The 17,560-nt window shown below is 56.7% G+C and overlaps 1 protein-coding gene across 1 annotated transcript; it reads left to right on the top strand.

Annotated features, from left to right (window-relative positions):
• The first annotated feature begins 494 nt into the window (after positions 1 to 494).
• On the top strand, positions 495 to 15,543 carry LOC142463592 (microfibril-associated glycoprotein 4-like). The gene is made up of 6 exons (XM_075566538.1): positions 495 to 727; positions 952 to 1,048; positions 2,926 to 3,086; positions 3,339 to 3,435; positions 13,450 to 13,632; positions 15,154 to 15,543. Exons 1-6 carry the CDS (start codon positions 722 to 724, stop codon positions 15,408 to 15,410), a joined length of 801 nt encoding a protein of 266 aa, XP_075422653.1. The 5' UTR covers positions 495 to 721; the 3' UTR covers positions 15,411 to 15,543.
• Positions 15,544 to 17,560: the final 2,017 nt, after the last annotated feature.

Here is a 17,560-nt window from a genome sequence, read left to right as displayed (position 1 = left end):
CCACGGCAGCCTCCGCCAGCACCACCATGGCGCCTGCCGGCAGCACCACCACGGCAGCCTCCACCACCACCACGGCAGCCTCCTAACCCTCCTCTTTTGTCAATACAACTAGACATATTTGTATTATTGCGTTGGCTGTGTGTGTATCTACATTTACCCTCCCACTCCCACTCCCCCTCCCACTCCCACTCCCCATCCCACTCCACCAGCCAAATGGGGGGATATTACAGGAACCTTTAAGAGACATTTGATTAAATAAGAGAAATTCTGCTGGATTTGCAGAGCACTTTGACTTTTTCACACTTACTGATGTGTGTGTGAAGTTCGTGCTCTGATTGAGTGTGTAATAATTGTGCAATGTACCGACTCGTTCCTCTGTAACATGTCCCGGCCACAGAAGGGGAACACAGCTCTATTCATTGTAACAGATTACACTGTGTTTGGGGCTGGGGGGGGTGGGGGGCGGGGGTATGGTTTTTGATAACCAAGGGAGTTTTTGGATTTGATGGGAAGGAGCACTTTCTGGAATAGACCAACCCCCTAAACCAGGGCTGGTATTTCCCTGTCTGATCATGCGCTTATATCCTTCCTATAAATACAAGGTGCCTGGGTATATACATATTTACACGCCCTTAGTCTGTGTGTGTAAATCTGTCTGGTGGGTACATTGATAGATCTGATTGTAGAGTGCACGGTACACTGACAGCTGCCTTATTTTGCAATGAAGGTAAGATATTGTGTGTCCTGCTCTCTTCGTCACTCATCGTCAGTCTTAGTTTCCCTCTCTTTCTTTCCACCTTCTCTCTCCTTCTCCCATTCTCTCTTAATGATTACCTTTCTCTCTCAGCATCCTCCTCTTTTCTCTCCTTATCATTCGCTTTCTCCCTTTCTCTTCACTTCTTGTAGAGATGGAGCACTGATATTCCCTCTCCCTGTTACACGCATCTCTAGGTCATCGTTGTCCTCCTCTGCTGCCTGCTGTTCCACGATCGCCTGTCCTCGGGGAAGGAGAAAGCCTGGAACTCAGGAGAACCTCGCAGACCTTCGCGTGAGTAAGACCTGCAGACGTCTTCTCTAAGGACCAGCTCCACAAAGACATACACAGCCTTATGAGAACAGATAGCATTGAACTAAATCGTTTCTCATGTTGGGTGTAGCTTTGGGGCCTCTGTCTCTTGTTGTATTCCAGATCCACAAAGCTCTGTTATTGACTTAACGAAGTGTTAACTGTTAAGTGCTAATGGGCGTCTCCAAAGCTCACTAACGATGCGCTAAGTGCTGTTTTCAGAGGTAACGAGCCCTCGCGTTAGTATAACGCTATAATGTTAGTGCTAATGATTTGCAGAGAAGGTGTTCCCTCCGATAATGCACATCCAGTGAGGTTCGCTATAATTAACACAGGAATTTAACAAGCCATTAACAGCCCGCGGAGAGACACCTGTGCAGGAGACATAGCACACCTGAGATACCTGTGCAGGAGACATAGCACACCTGAGATACCTGTGCAGGAGACGTAGCACACCTGAGATACCTGTGCAGGAAACGTAGCACACCTGAGATATCTGTGCAGGAAACGTAGCACTCCTGAGATACCTGTGCAGGAAACGTAGCACACCTGAGATACCTGTGCAGGAAACATAGCAAACCTGAGATACCTGTGCAGGAGATGTAGCACACCTGAGATTCCTGTGCAGGAAACGTAGCACACCTGAGATACCTGTGCAGGAAACGTAGCACACCTGAGATACTTGTGCAGGAAACGTAGCACACCTCAGATACATGTGCAGGAGACATAGCACACCTGAGATACCTGTGCAGGAAACGTAGCACACCTGAGATACTTGTGTAGGAAACGTAGCACACCTGAGATACCTGTGCAGGAGACATAGCACACCTGAGATACCTGTGCAGGAGACATAGCACACTTGAGATACCTGTGCAGGAGACGTAGCATACCTGAGATACCTGTGCAGGAAACGTAGCACACCTGAGATACCTGTGCAGGAAACATACAGTAGCACACCTGAGATACCTGTGCAGGAAACGTAGCACACCTGAGATACCTGTGCAGGAAACGTAGCACACCTGAGATACCTGTGCAGGAAACGTAGCACACCTGAGACACCTGTGCAGGAAACATAACACACCTGGGATACCTGTGCAGGAAACTTAGCACACCTGAGATACCTGTGCAGGAGACATAACACACCTGGGATACCTGTGCAGGAAACATAACACACCTGGGATACCTGGGAAATCTGCTAATACCTATCATTACAATATACTTTGCATATCCTGTTAGCAGGTCTCCCAGGTATCTCAGGTGTGCAACGTTTCCTGCGCAGGTATCACTCCACGTGTTGTTTGAAGAGAGGTTTCAGGGGATATATATAGCACTTGGGACTATACCGCAAACATGTCTCTACCGCAAAAAAACCATTTCGAGGTCGGAATGGACGCACCTTTAGGTAAAACAGGCGTAAAGCGAGTCACGTAAAGGTAACACAAGGCAGGGCTAACTTAACATGGCGTTACGCCTGTTCTAATGTGATAACTAACGCCCGTTGCTTTTGCATATAATTAGCTTTGGGGGTTGGCGTTAATCTGAGGGAACATATAACGTCTGTTACTGGTTTCGATAGTATGACATTATTATTATTTATTATTATATAAGACCTGATATATGGAGCTTTGTGGATCTGTGCTTATATCCCGCAATCCACCCACTTTGTGTCACTGTCTCATTCGGTCATGTTAGTTTTATTTATTCTCTCTCTCGCTCACTGCTTCCATCTCTCACTCAACGCCTCTCTTTTCAGTGTCCCTCTCTCTGTCTCTCTCCCAGCCCGTCTCTCTCTCTCTCCTTATCTCACTCTCTCTCAGGTAGAGTCAAGTAAAGATTTAATTTCTCCTTCATATCCTCAGCTCATCACCTCACTACTGATTTAAGACGGTTTCCTCTGGACTGTCAGGACATTTGGGACAGAGGATCTCGCTCTGATGGGGTCAACCTAATATATCCGCATGGCTCCCAGCACCCGCTACCCGTATACTGTGACATGACAACCAGTGGGATGCCCTGGACGGTGAGAGACAGAGTAGGGTTTTTTCTAGCAGATAATTTATATGACTTATGGGGTTTATAGACGATTAGGTATTTTAACCATTGGGGTATTCGGTGGGTCATCAGTGGAGTACTTAAATAAAGTTATAAATGGGATATATATATGGTCAACAATGGTGGGTTGTTAGAGCACCACCCATGGGGAGTGTGAGGGGGCCACTGGTGTGGCGTGGGTATAATGGGACTCGTATGTACGGCACCGTCTCTCTGGCAGGTATTTCAGAAGCGTTTTGATGGCTCGGTGGACTTTGCCCAGAACTGGAAGAATTATTTGAAGGGGTTCGGACAAGCAGATGGAGAATACTGGCTGGGTAAGTATCCCCCTCACCACCCGTCTGATACTTCACAAACTCATCTTTAATCCCATAAGCACACTCAGCTCTAATTCCTTAAACATCCCTGATACATTGCCCATCCCAAGCCCATCTGTAAGCCTCCCATGTCTACTACAGCCATATGCAAACCCTGCCTAATCTTGTGTGTATTCCCCTATGTAATCATACATACACCTTACTCCTAACCCCATCCCGAAGGTATGGCTACCCGGGCACACCAATGGTAATAGATGTTCTGGATATCTACGTTGGGGGTGGCAGAGGGGAGGATGTCCATGCAGCTAGGTGCCACCACAAGTAGGTCTCTGCTGTACCCAAAACGTAACGCGTAATACAGTAAAGTCAAATGTTTACTTAAGTAGACACGTGATGCAGCGTTTCACACCGGACAATGTTGGGCTATATTAAGTTTCTGCGCAGTAAAGTACCGCCTTTAACCCTTTATCTTTGTAGCGCTCTGTGGCCTATTCACTAATGTCCCAGCTGGATCAAAACCAGTGCAAAAAAACAGCACCAGATTGCGAACAGAAAAGGAATCCCATTGAACCCAATTTAAAAACTCTTGGGCAATTCTTTTGCCCCCTGATGTCGAGTAAATAACCCCCATGTGCATTGTCGGTGTCCGTGGCTTCTATAGTAGTGTAGAAATGACTGGTGAAGGAGGAAGTGACCTCCCCTTGCCGAGACCTATCCTAGGTGAGGAGATGGCGAGAGGAGGAGAGGAGGAGAGGAGGAGAAAAGAGGAGGACGGGAGGAGGGGAGGAGGAGGGGAGGAGAGGAGGAGGAGAGGAGGGGAGGAGGGGTATCCAGTAACGTCCCATAAACACCTTTATCTAACCTCTATCTATCCCCCAAACCCACCCTCATCTCTATTACTCCTGTATACACTGTTATAGGAGGTTTACAACACCCCCGCCCGGTCCCGTACATGTAACCCCCGCCCGGTCCCGTACATGTAACCCCTGCCCGGTCCCGTACATGTAATCCCTGCCCGGTCCCGTACATGTAACCCCTGTGTGGTTCCGTACATGTAATCCCTGCCCGGTCCCGTACATGTAATCCCTGCCCGGTCCCGTACATGTAACCCCTGCCCGGTCCCGTACATGTAACCCCCGCCCGGTCCCGTACATGTAACCCCTGCCCGGTCCCGTACATGTAACCCCCGCCTGGTCCCGTACATGTAATCCCTGCCCGGTCCCGTACATGTAACCCCTGCCCGGTCCCGTACATGTAACCCCTGCCCGGTCCCGTACATGTAACCCCTGCCCGGTCCCGTACATGTAACCCCTGCCCAGTCCCGTACATGTAACCCCCGCCCGGTTCCGTACATGTAACCCCCGCCCGGTCCCGTACATGTAACCCCCGCCCAGTCCCGTACATGTAACCCCCGCCCGGTCCCGTACATGTAACCCCCGCCGGGTCCCGTACATGTAACCCCCGCCCGGTCCCGTACATGTAACCCCAGCCCGGTCCCGTACATGTAATCCCTGCCCGGTCCCGTACATGTAATCCCTGCCCGGTCCCGTACATGTAATCCCTGCCCGGTCCCGTACATGTAACCCCTGCCCGGTCCCGTACATGTAATCCCTGCCCGGTCCCGTACATGTAATCCCTGCCCGGTCCCGTACATGTAATCCCTGCCCGGTCCCGTACATGTAACCCCCGCCCGGTCCCGTACATGTAACCCCTGCCCGGTCCCGTACATGTAACCCCCGCCCGGTCCCGTACATGTAATCCCTGCCCGGTCCCGTACATGTAATCCCTGCCCGGTCCCGTACATGTAATCCCTGCCCGGTCCCGTACATGTAACCCCCGCCCGGTTCCGTACATGTAACCCCCGCCCGGTCCCGTACATGTAAACCCTGTCTGGTTCCATACATGTAACCCCTGCCCGGTCCCGTACATGCAACCCCTGCCCGGTCCCGTACATGTAACCCCTGTCTGGTCCCGTACATGTAATCCCTGCCTGGTCCCACATGTAATCCCTGCCCGGTCCCGTACATGTAACCCCTGCCCGATCCCGTACATGTAACCCCTGTCTGGTCCCGTACATGTAACCACCGCCCAGTCCCGTACATGTAACCCCTGTCTGGTCCCGTACATGTAATCCCTGCCCGGTCCCGTACATGTAATCCCTGCCCGGTCCCGTACATGTAATCCCTGCCTGGTCCCACATGTAATCCCTGCCCGGTCCCGTACATGTAACCCCTGCCCGATCCCGTACATGTAACCCCTGTCTGGTCCCGTACATGTAACCACCGCCCAGTCCCGTACATGTAACCCCTGCCCGGTCCCGTACATGTAATCCCTGCCCGGTCCCGTACCTGTAACCCCTGCCCGGTCCCGTACATGTAATCCCTGCCCGGTCCCGTACATGTAACCCCTGCCCGGTCCCGTACATGTAATCCCTGCCCGGTCCCGTACATGTAACCCCTGTCTGGTCCCGTACATGTAATCCCTGCCCGGTCCCGTACATGTAATCCCTGCCCGGTCCCGTACATGTAATCCCTGCCCGATCCCGTACATGTAACCCCCGCCCGGTCCCGTACATGTAATCCCTGCCCGGTCCCGTACATGTAATCCCTGCTGGTCCCGTACATGTAATCCCTGCCGGTCCCGTACATGTAACCCGTGTCTGGTCCTGTACATGTAATCCCTGCCCGGACCCTTACATGTAACCCCTGCCCGGTCCCGTACATGTAACCCCTGCCCGGTCCCGTACATGTAATCCCTGTCTGGTCCCGTACATGTAATCCCTGCCCGGTCCCGTACATGTAACCTGTGTCTGGTCCTGTACATGTAATCCCTGCCCGGACACATACATGTAACCCCTGCCCGGTCCCGTACATGTAACCCCTGCCCGGTCCCGTACATGTAATCCCTGTCTGGTCCCGTACATGTAATCCCTGCCCGGTCCCGTACATGTAATCCCTGTCCGGTCCCGTACATGTAATACCTGCCCGGTCCCGTACATGTAACCCCTGCCCGGTCCCGTACATGTAAACCCTGTCTGGTCCCACACATGTAATCCCCGCCCGGTCCCGTACATGTAACCCCTGCCCGGTCCCGTACATGTAACCCCTGCCCGGTCCGGTACATGTAACACCTGCCCGGTCCCGTACATGTAATCCCTGCCCGGTCCCGTACATGTAACCCCTGCCCGGTCCCGTACATGTAACACCTGCCCGGTCCGGTACATGTAATCCCTGCCCGGTCCCGTACATGTAACCCCTGTCTGGTCCCGTACATGTAATCCCTGTCTGGTCCCGTACATGTAATCCCTGCCCGGTCCCGTACATGTAATCCCTGCCCGGTCCCGTACATGTAATCCCTGCCCGGTCCCGTACATGTAATCCCTGCCGGTCCCGTACATGTAATCCCTGCCCGGTCCCGTACATGTAATCCCTGCCCGGTCCCGTACATGTAATCTCTGTTTGGTCCCGTACATGTAATCCCTGCCCGGTCCCGTACATGTAATCCCTGCCCGGTCCCGTACATTTAATCCCTGCCCGGTCCCGTACATGTAATCCCTGCCCGGTCCCGTACATGTAATCCCTGCCCGGTCCCGTACATTTAATCCCTGCCCGGTCCCGTACATGTAATCCCTGCCCTGTCCCGTATATATGTAATCCCTGCCCGGTCCCGTACATGTAATCCCTATCCGGTCCCGTACATGTAATCCCTGCCCGGTCCCGTACATGTAATCCCTGCCCGGTCCCGTACATGTAATCCCTGCCCGGTCCCGTACATGTAATCCCTGCCCGGTCCCGTACATGTAATCCCTGCCCGGTCCCGTACATGTAATCCCTGCCCGGTCCCGTACATGTAAACCCTGCCCGGTCCCGTACATGTAACCCCTGCCCGGACCCGTACATGTATTCCCTGCCCGGTCCCGTACATGTAATCTCTGTCTGGTCCCGTACATGTAATCCCTGCCCGGTCCCGTACATGTAAACCCTGTCTGGTCCCGTACATGTAATCTTTGCCCGGTCCCGTACATGTAACCCCTGCCCGGTCCCGTACATGTAATCCCTGCCCGGTCCCGTACATGTAATCCCTGTCTGGTCCCATACATGTAATCCCTGCCTGGTCCCGTACATGTAACCCCTGCCCGGTCCCGTACATGTAATCCCTGCCCGGTCCCGTACATGTAATCCCTGCCCGGTCCCATACATGTAATCCCTGCCTGGTCCCGTACATGTAACCCCTGCCGGTCCCGTACATGTAATCCCTGCCCGGTCCCGTACATGTAACCTCTGCCCGGTCCCGTACATGTAATCCCTGCCCGGTCCCGTACATGTAATCCCTGCCCGGTCCCGTACATGTAATCCCTGTCTGGTCCCGTACATGTAATCACTGCCCGGTCCCGTACATGTAACCCCTGCCCGGACCCGTACATGTAATCCCTGCCCGGTCCCGTACATGTAATCCCTGCCCGGTCCCGTACATGTAACCCCTGTCTGGTCCCGTACATGTATTCCCTGCCCGGACCCGTACATGTAACCCCTGCCCGGTCCCGTACATGTAATCCCTGTCTGGTCCCGTACATGTAACCCCTGCCCGGTCCCGTACATGTAATCCCTGCTCGGTCCCATACATGTAATCCCTGCCCGGTCCCATACATGTAATCCCTGCCTGGTCCCGTACATGTAACCCCTGCCGGTCCCGTACATGTAATTCCTGCCCGGTCCCGTACATGTAACCCCTGCCCGGTCCCGTACATGTAATCCCTGCCCGGTCCCGTACATGTAATCCCTGCCCGGTCCCGTACATGTAATCCCTGCCCGATCCCGTACATGTAATCCCTGCCCGGTCCCGTACATGTAACCCCTGCCCGGTCCCGTACATGTAATCCCTGTCTGGTCCCGTACATGCAATCCCTGCCCGGTCCCGTACATGTAACCCCTGCCCGGTCCCGTACATGTAATCCCTGCCCGGTCCCGTACATGTAACCCCTGCCCGGTCCCGTACATGTAACCCCTGCCCGGTCCCGTACATGTAATCCCTGCCCGGTCCCGTACATGTAATCACTGCCCGGTCCCGTACATGTAATCTCTGCCAGTCCCGTACATGTAATCCATGCCCGGTCCCGTACATGTAATCTCTGCCCGGTCCCGTACATGTAATCCCTGCCCGGTCCCGTACATGTAACCCCTGCCGGTCCCGTACATGTAACCCTTGCCCGGTCCCGTACATGTAACCCCCGCCCGGTCCCGTACATGTAATCCCTGCCCGGTCCCGTACATGTAATCCCTGCCCGGTCCCGTACATGTAATCCCTGCCCGATCCCGTACATGTAATCCCTGCCCGGTCCCGTACATGTAATCCCTGCCCGGTCCCGTACATGTAACCCCTGCCCGGTCCCGTACATGTAATCCCTGCCCGATCCCGTACATGTAATCCCTGCCCGGTCCCGTACATGTAATCCCTGCCCGGTCCCGTACATGTAATCCCTGCCCGATCCCGTACATGTAACCCCCGCCCGGTCCCGTACATGTAATCCCTGCCCGGTCCCGTACATGTAATCCCTGCCCGGTCCCGTACATGTAACCCCCGCCCGGTCCCGTACATGTAACCCCCGCCCGGTCCCGTACATGTAATCCCTGCCCGGTCCCGTACATGTAATCCCTGCCCGGTCCCGTACATGTAATCCCTGCCCGGTCCCGTACATGTAATCCCTGCCCGGTCCCGTACATGTAATCCCTGCCCGGTCCCGTACATGTAACCCCTGCCCGGTCCCGTACATGTAACCCCTGCCCGATCCCGTACATGTAACCCCTGCCCGGTCCCGTACATGTAACCCCCGCCCGGTCCCGTACATGTAACCCCTGCCCGATCCCGTACATGTAATCCCTGCCCGGTCCCGTACATGTAATCCCTGCCCGATCCCGTACATGTAACCCCTGCCCGGTCCCGTACATGTAACCCCTGCCCGATCCCGTACATGTAACCCCTGCCCGAATCCCGTACTTGTAACCCCCGCCCGGTCCCGTACATGTAACCCCCGCCCGGTCCCGTACATGTAATCCCTGCCCGGTCCCGTACATGTAATTCCTGCCCGGTCCCGTACATGTAATCCGTGCCCGGTCCCGTACATGTAATCCCTGCCCGGTCCCGTACATGTAATCCCTGCCCGGTCCCGTACATGTAACCCCTGCCCGGTCCCGTACATGTAACCCCTGCCCGGTCCCGTACATGTAATCCCTGCCCGATCCCGTACATGTAATCCCTGCCCGGTCCCGTACATGTAACCCCCGCCCGGTCCCGTACATGTAATCCCTGCCCGGTCCCGTACATGTAATCCCTGCCCGGTCCCGTACATGTAATCTCTGCCCGGTCCCGTACATGTAATCCTGCCCGGTCCCGTACATGTAATCCCTGCCCGGTCCCGTACATGTAACCCCCGCCCGGTCCCGTACATGTAATCCCTGCCCGGTCCCGTACATGTAATCCCTGCCCGATCCCGTACATGTAATCCCTGCCGGTCCCGTACATGTAATCCCTGCCCGGTCCCGTACATGTAACCCCCGCCCGATCCCGTACATGTAATCCCTGCCCGGTCCCGTACATGTAATCCCTGCCCGGTCCCGTACATGTAACCCCTGCCCGGTCCCGTACATGTAATCCTTGTCTGGTCCCGTACATGTAATCCCTGCCCGGTCCCGTACATGTAATCCCTGCCCGGTCCCGTACATGTAACCCCTGCCCGGTCCCGTACATGTAACCCCTGTCTGGTCCCGTACATGTAATCTCTGTTTGGTCCCGTACATGTAATCCCTGCCCGGTCCCGTACATGTAATCCCTGCCCGGTCCCGTACATGTAATCCCTGCCCGGTCCCGTACATGTAATCCCTGCCCGGTCCCGTACATGTAACCCCCGCCCGGTCCCGTACATGTAATCCCTGCCCGGTCCCGTACATGTAATCCCTGCCCGGTCCCGTACATGTAATCCCTGCCCGGTCCCGTACATGTAATCCCTGCCCGGTCCCGTACATGTAATCCCTGCCCGGTCCCGTACATGTAATCCCTGCCCGGTCCCGTACATGTAATCCCTGCCCGGTCCCGTACATGTAACCCCTGCCCGGTCCCGTACATGTAACCCCTGCCCGGTCCCGTACATGTAATCCCTGCCCGGTCCCGTACATGTAATCCCTGCCCGGTCCCGTACATGTAACCCCCGCCCGGTCCCGTACATGTAATCCCTGCCCGGTCCCGTACATGTAACCCCCGCCCGGTCCCGTACATGTAACCCCCGCCCGGTCCCGTACATGTAACCCCCGCCCGGTCCCGTACATGTAATCCCTGCCCGGTCCCGTACATGTAATCCCTGCCCGGTCCCGTACATGTAATCCCTGCCCGGTCCCGTACATGTAACCCCCGCCCGGTCCCGTACATGTAATCCCTGCCCGGTCCCGTACATGTAATCCCTGCCCGGTCCCGTACATGTAATCCCTGCCCGGTCCCGTACATGTAATCCCTGCCTGTCCCGTACATGTAATCCCTGCCGGTCCCGTACATGTAACTCCTGCCCGGTCCCGTACATGTAATCCCTGTCCGATCCCGTATATGTAATCACTGCCCGATCCCGTACATGTAATCCCTGCCGGTCCCGTACATGTAATCCCTGCCCGGTCCCGTATATGTAACCCCCGCCCGGTCCCGTACATGTAATCCCTGCCCGGTCCCGTACATGTAATCCCTGCCCGGTCCCGTACATGTAACCCCTGTCTGGTCCCGTACATGTAATCCCTGTCTGGTCCCGTACATGTAATCCCTGCCCGGTCCCGTACATGTAACCCCCGCCCAGTCCCGTACATGTAATCCCTGCCCGGTCCCGTACATGTAACCCCCGCCCGGTCCCGTACATGTAATCCCTGTCTGGTCCCGTACATGTAATCCCTGCCCGGTCCCGTACATGTAACCCCCGCCCGGTCCCGTACATGTAATCCCTGTCTGGTCCCGTACATGTAATCCCTGCCGGTCCCGTACATGTAACTCCTGCCCGGTCCCGTACATGTAATCCCTGTCCGATCCCGTATATGTAATCACTGCCCGATCCCGTACATGTAATCCCTGCCGGTCCCGTACATGTAATCCCTGCCCGGTCCCGTATATGTAACCCCCGCCCGGTCCCGTACATGTAATCCCTGCCCGGTCCCGTACATGTAATCCCTGCCCGGTCCCGTACATGTAACCCCTGTCTGGTCCCGTACATGTAATCCCTGTCTGGTCCCGTACATGTAATCCCTGCCCGGTCCCGTACATGTAACCCCCGCCCAGTCCCGTACATGTAATCCCTGCCCGGTCCCGTACATGTAACCCCCGCCCGGTCCCGTACATGTAATCCCTGTCTGGTCCCGTACATGTAATCCCTGCCCGGTCCCGTACATGTAACCCCCGCCCGGTCCCGTACATGTAATCCCTGTCTGGTCCCGTACATGTAATCCCTGCCGGTCCCGTACATGTAACTCCTGCCCGGTCCCGTACATGTAATCCCTGTCCGATCCCGTATATGTAATCACTGCCCGATCCCGTACATGTAATCCCTGCCGGTCCCGTACATGTAATCCCTGCCCGGTCCCGTATATGTAACCCCCGCCCGGTCCCGTACATGTAATCCCTGCCCGGTCCCGTACATGTAATCCCTGCCCGGTCCCGTACATGTAACCCCTGCCCGGTCCCGTACATGTAATCCCTGTCTGGTCCCGTACATGTAATCCCTGCCCGGTCCCGTACATGTAACCCCCGCCCAGTCCCGTACATGTAATCCCTGCCCGGTCCCGTACATGTAACCCCCGCCCGGTCCCGTACATGTAATCCCTGTCTGGTCCCGTACATGTAATCCCTGCCCGGTCCCGTACATGTAACCCCCGCCCGGTCCCGTACATGTAATCCCTGCCCGGTCCCGTACATGTAACCACTGTCTGGTTCTGTACATGTAATCCCTGCTGGTCCCGTACATGTAATCCCTGCCCGGTCCCGTACATGTAATCCCTGCCCGGTCCCGTACATGTAACCCCTGCCCGGTCCCGTACATGTAATCCCTGCCCGGTCCCGTACATGTAACCCCCGCCCGGTCCCGTACATATAATCCCTGCCCGGTCCCGTACATGTAATCCCTGCCCGGTCCCGTAAATGTAATCCCTGCCCGGTCCCGTACATGTAATCCCTGCCCGGTCCCGTACATGTAACCCCTGCCCGGTCCCGTACATGTAATCCCTGCCCGGTCCCGTACATGTAACCCCTGCCCGGTCCCGTACATGTAACCCCCGCCCGGTCCCGTACATGTAATCCCCGCCCGGTCCCGTACATGTAACCCCCGCCCGGTCCCGTACATGTAACCCCTGCCCGGTCCCGTACATGTAACCCCTGCCCGGTCCCGTACATGTAACCCCTGCCCGGTCCCGTACATGTAATCCCTGCCCGGTCCCGTACATGTAACCCCTGCCCGGTCCCGTACATGTAACCCCCGCCCGGTCCCGTACATGTAATCCCTGCCCGGTCCCGTACATGTAATCCCTGCCCGGTCCCGTACATGTAACCCCTGTGTGGTTCCGTACATGTAACCCCTGCCCGGTCCCGTACATGTAATCCCTGCCCGGTCCCGTACATGTAATCCCTGCCCGGTCCCGTACATGTAATCCCTGCCCGGTCCCGTACATGTAACCCCTGTGTGGTCCCGTACATGTAACCCCTGTGTGGTCCCGTACATGTAATCCCTGCCCGGTCCCGTACATGTAATCCCTGCCCGGTCCCGTACATGTAACCCCTGCCCGGTCCCGTACATGTAATCCCTGCCCGGTCCCGTACATGTAACCCCTGCCCGGTCCCGTACATGTAACCCCTGCCCGGTCCCGTACATGTAACCCCTGCCCGGTCCCGTACATGTAACCCCTGCCCGGTCCCGTACATGTAACCCCTGTGTGGTGCTGTCCGAGCTCTGCCCCGCCCCTCCAGTTGAAGATCTTGGTTGAAGAGTTTTGGTTTCAGGTCTGCAGAACATCTACCTCCTGACGGTGCGCGGGGCCTACGAGCTGAGGGTGGAACTGGAAGACTTTGAAGGGAATCAGGTCTCCGCTCTGTACGCCAACTTCAGCCTCGCACCTCAGGCCATCAACGCAGACAACCATGGCTACAGTCTGCAAGCTGATGGATTCACCGATGGGGGAGCAGGTAAGGCGTCCCACAGATAACCCTGTGACCCTTCTGTTTGTGTCACCCCGTGTTGGGCAAGGCAGACTCCATGGCACATAGTTCCCTTTTACCTGTGTCACCCTATTAGGGGGATAAACATACTCAACAGGCTATAGGACCCTGCAGCTTGGATCAGTATATCCCCCTACATATTGAGGGGCAGTTCCAACAACTTCCCTGTATATACCACAGTTGGCAAAAGGTCTTATCACAAGAGAGATTAGGTAAAGATTGTAAACCCGTAACATATATCATTTACAAATACTTATTTAGAACAGTGTCAGTCCCTGATATTTAGCCTATTAAACATGTCACTGCCATTAGTTCATTTGTCCAGGGAAGGACTAAACCAGGAGTCTATAGTCTTCAGAGCAGGAATGGCCAACTCCAGTCTTCAAGGGCCACCAACAGGTCAGGGGTTCAGGATATCCCAGTGTAACGAGGTACCCCCTGGTTACTATTCTACCCAATGGGCTGGCAGTAAATTCTGGTATTCACAGGTCTGCCAGTAGTTATCATGGGGGTTTCCCCTTCACCTTTGGTGCTGCACTTGAGTGACAGCAGGGGGTTGTACATCCTGTTGTAGCTGGGACAAAGGGGTGCCCACCCTCTGGCTGTACTTAAGGGCAGGACCGCCCTAAAGTGGGGGTCTTCCTAGTCCTTTCCCCTGAGGAAGGCAGGTCACGACTGGGAGCCTGAGATTGGGGCCTTCCCATGTGCTCTTCCCCCCGGGGAGGAGTGAGTGTGACCATACCTCTGCCTCTGCCAGGGAGGTTGGGAAGAGCCAGGGCGGGTGCGGGTGCCCTTGACCTGTAGTGGCGTCCAGGGTCCATCCCCAGTGAGAGCTAATCTAAAGAGACTGTATCCAGCAGAAGACTGCTGAGTACTTGTTGTGTTACTGCGAAGTGTGCAGTAATAAACCGGTCCTGTTTGCAATATACCTCCTGCCTGCTGTGTGATCTAACTGGGGGGAGAGGTACAAGTTCTACCGTGGGAGATCGCCTCCATACATCCCTGGAGCCTATGGCAGATGGAGGCGCTGCCCTGCTAAGTATTACGTGGGGTATGGACCCCAGAAGCCTGTTCCTGTGTCCCAAAGTCATTGCGGAAGACTCAGCCCTCCTGTTACCAGCAGGTATGCACCACACACCCGGTAATGGCCCCGATCTGCGATTAGGGGGAGGGGGGGAGAAACACCATTACACCATCTTTACAGATCGCTCTATCAGTCTCTGCTTCAGCACAGGTGACTCAATCAGTCCCTGCTTCAATACAGGTGGTTCAATCAGCCCCTGCTTCAGCAAAGGTGATTCAGTCTTTGACTGAGCCACCTGTGCTGAAGCAGGGATATCCTTAAGACCCGACTTGTAGTGGCCATTGAGGACTGGAGTTGGCCACCCATGGACTAAACCTTTATCTGGGATTAATATTCCCCTGCTTTAAAAGCAAGGAGGTCACACAACTCCTGCAGTGCCTCTTTCTCTCTGTTCCCTCCTGCAGGGGATTCGCTGAGCTCTCACACGGGAGCCATGTTTTCCACTTTTGACAACGACCACGACAATGGCGTGCCGAACTGTGCCGAGTACTGGGGCGGCGGGTTCTGGTACCACTCCCAGGGATGTGCTGGTGCCGGACTCAACGCTCGCTACAACGCCACCCGCCCCGTGCAAAACGTGTTCAGCTGGGAAACCTGGGGGGAGTACCCAGAATCCCTCAGGGCAAGCCAGCTGAAAATGAGAAGATCCCAGAAGAATTAGGGTGGTGGGAGCAGCGCGTAGGGGGGGGGGGGGCTTCAGAATATGATTAGAGTGCAGAAAATGTGTGTGTGCCTGTAGGGGGGTCTGTACGGGAGGAACAGAGGGGCTGCAGGATGGGGACTGTGACAGCTGTGAGGGTGGGGGTCTGTACGGGAAGAGGAGAGGGGGCTGTGACAGAGCTGTGTGTGGGGTGTCAGTACGGGAAGAGGAGAGGGGGCTGTGACAGAGCTGTGTGTGGGGGGTCTGTACGGGAAGAGGAGAGGGGCTGCAGGATGGGGGCTGTGACAGAGCTGTGTGGGGGGTCTGTACGGGAAGAGGAGAGGGGGCTGCAGGATGGGGGCTGTGACAGAGCTGTGAGTGTGGGGGGGTCTGTACGGGAAGAGGAGAGGGGGGCTGCAGGATGGGGGCTGTGACAGAGCTGTGAGTGTGGGGGGTCTGTACGGGAAGAGGAGAGGGGGCTGCAGGGTGGGGGCTGTGACAGAGCTGTGAGTGTGGGGGTCTGTACGGGAAGAGGAGAGGGGGCTGCAGGATGGGGGGCTGTGACAGAGCTGTGAGTGTGGGGGGTCTCTACGTGAAGAGGAGAGGGGGCTGCAGGGTGGGGGCTGTGACAGAGCTGTGAGTGTGGGGGGTCTGTACGGGAAGAGGAGAGGGGGCTGCAGGATGGGGGCTGTGACAGAGCTGTGAGTGGGGGGGTCTGTACGGGAAGAGGAGAGGGGGCTGCAGGATGGGGGGCTGTGACAGAGCTGTGAGTGTGGGGTCTGTACGGGAAGAGGAGAGGGGGCTGCAGGGTGGGGGCTGTGACAGAGCTGTGAGTGTGGGGGGTCTGTACGGGAAGAGGAGAGGGGGCTGCAGGGTGGGGGCTGTGACAGAGCTGTGAGTGTGGGGGGTCTGTACGGGAAGAGGAGAGGGGGCTGCAGGGTGGGGGCTGTGACAGAGCTGTGAGTGTGGGGGGTCTGTACGGGAAGAGGAGAGGGGGCTGCAGGGTGGGGGCTGTGACAGAGCTGTGAGTGTGGGGGGTCTGTATGTGAAGAGGAGAGGGGGCTGCAGAATGGGGGGCTGTGACAGAGTTGTGAGTGTGGGGGTCTGTACGTGAAGAGGAGAGGGGGCTACAGGGTGGGGGCTGTGACAGAGCTGTGAGTGTGGGGGGTCTGTACGGGAAGAGGAGAGGGGGCTGCAGGGTGGGGGCTGTGACAGAGCTGTGAGTGTGGGGGGTCTGTACGTGAAGAGGAGAGGGGGCTGCAGGGTGGGGGCTGTGACAGAGCTGTGAGTGTGGGGGGTCTGTACGTGAAGAGGAGAGGGGGCTGCAGGGTGGGGGCTGTGACAGAGCGCTGTGAGTGTGGGGGTCTGTACGGGAAGAGGAGAGGGGGCTGCAGGATGGGGGCTGTGACAGAGCGCTGTGAGTGTGGGGGGTCTGTACGGGAAGAGGAGAGGGGGCTGCAGGATGGGGGGCTGTGACAGAGCGCTGTGAGTGTGGGGGGTCTGTACGGGAAGAGGAGAGGGGGCTGCAGGGTGGGGGCTGTGAGTGTGGGGGGTCTGTATGGGAAGAGGAGAGGGGGCTGCAGGGTGGGGGCTGTGACAGAGCTGTGAGTGTGGGGGGTCTGTACGGGAAGAGAGGGGGCTGCAGGGTGGGGGCTGTGACAGAGCTGTGAGTGTGGGGGTCTGTATGGGAAGAGGAGAGGGGGCTGCAGGGTGGGGGCTGTGACAGAGCTGTGTGTGGGGGGTCTGTACGGGAAGAGGAGAGGGGGCTGCAGGATGGGGGGCTGTGACAGAGCTGTGAGTGTGGGGGTCTGTACGGGAAGAGGAGAGGGGGCCTGCAGGGTGGGGGATGTGACAGAGCTGTGAGTGTGGGGGTCTGTACGGGAAGAGGAGAGGGGGCTGCAGGATGGGGGGCTGTGACAGAGCTGTGAGTGTGGGGGTCTGTACGGGAAGAGGAGAGGGGGCTGCAGGGTGGGGGATGTGACAGAGCTGTGAGTGTGGGGGTCTGTACGGGAAGAGGAGAGGGGGCTGCAGGATGGGGGGCTGTGACCGAGCTGTGAGCGTGGGGGGTCTGTACGGGAAGAGGAGAGGGGGCTGCAGGGTGGGGGCTGTGACAGAGCTGTGAGTGTGGGGGGTCTGTACGGGAAGAGGAGAGGGGGCTGCAGGATGGGGGG

The sequence above is a fragment of the Ascaphus truei genome, chromosome 11, assembly GCF_040206685.1.
Source record: "Ascaphus truei isolate aAscTru1 chromosome 11, aAscTru1.hap1, whole genome shotgun sequence".
In the NCBI taxonomy this organism is placed as follows: Eukaryota; Metazoa; Chordata; class Amphibia; order Anura; family Ascaphidae; genus Ascaphus; species Ascaphus truei.
Note: the sequence above shows the minus strand (reverse complement) of the source record. Positions and strands in the feature narration are given on the sequence as shown.

Excerpts from the sequence above, each read along its gene's own strand:
- LOC142463592 (XM_075566538.1), top strand. Across the intron at positions 3,087-3,338 it reads CCAGTGGGATGCCCTGGACG|GTATTTCAGAAGCGTTTTGA; the intron begins GTGAGAGACAGA and ends TCTCTCTGGCAG. Across the intron at positions 3,436-13,449 it reads AGATGGAGAATACTGGCTGG|GTCTGCAGAACATCTACCTC; the intron begins GTAAGTATCCCC and ends TTTTGGTTTCAG.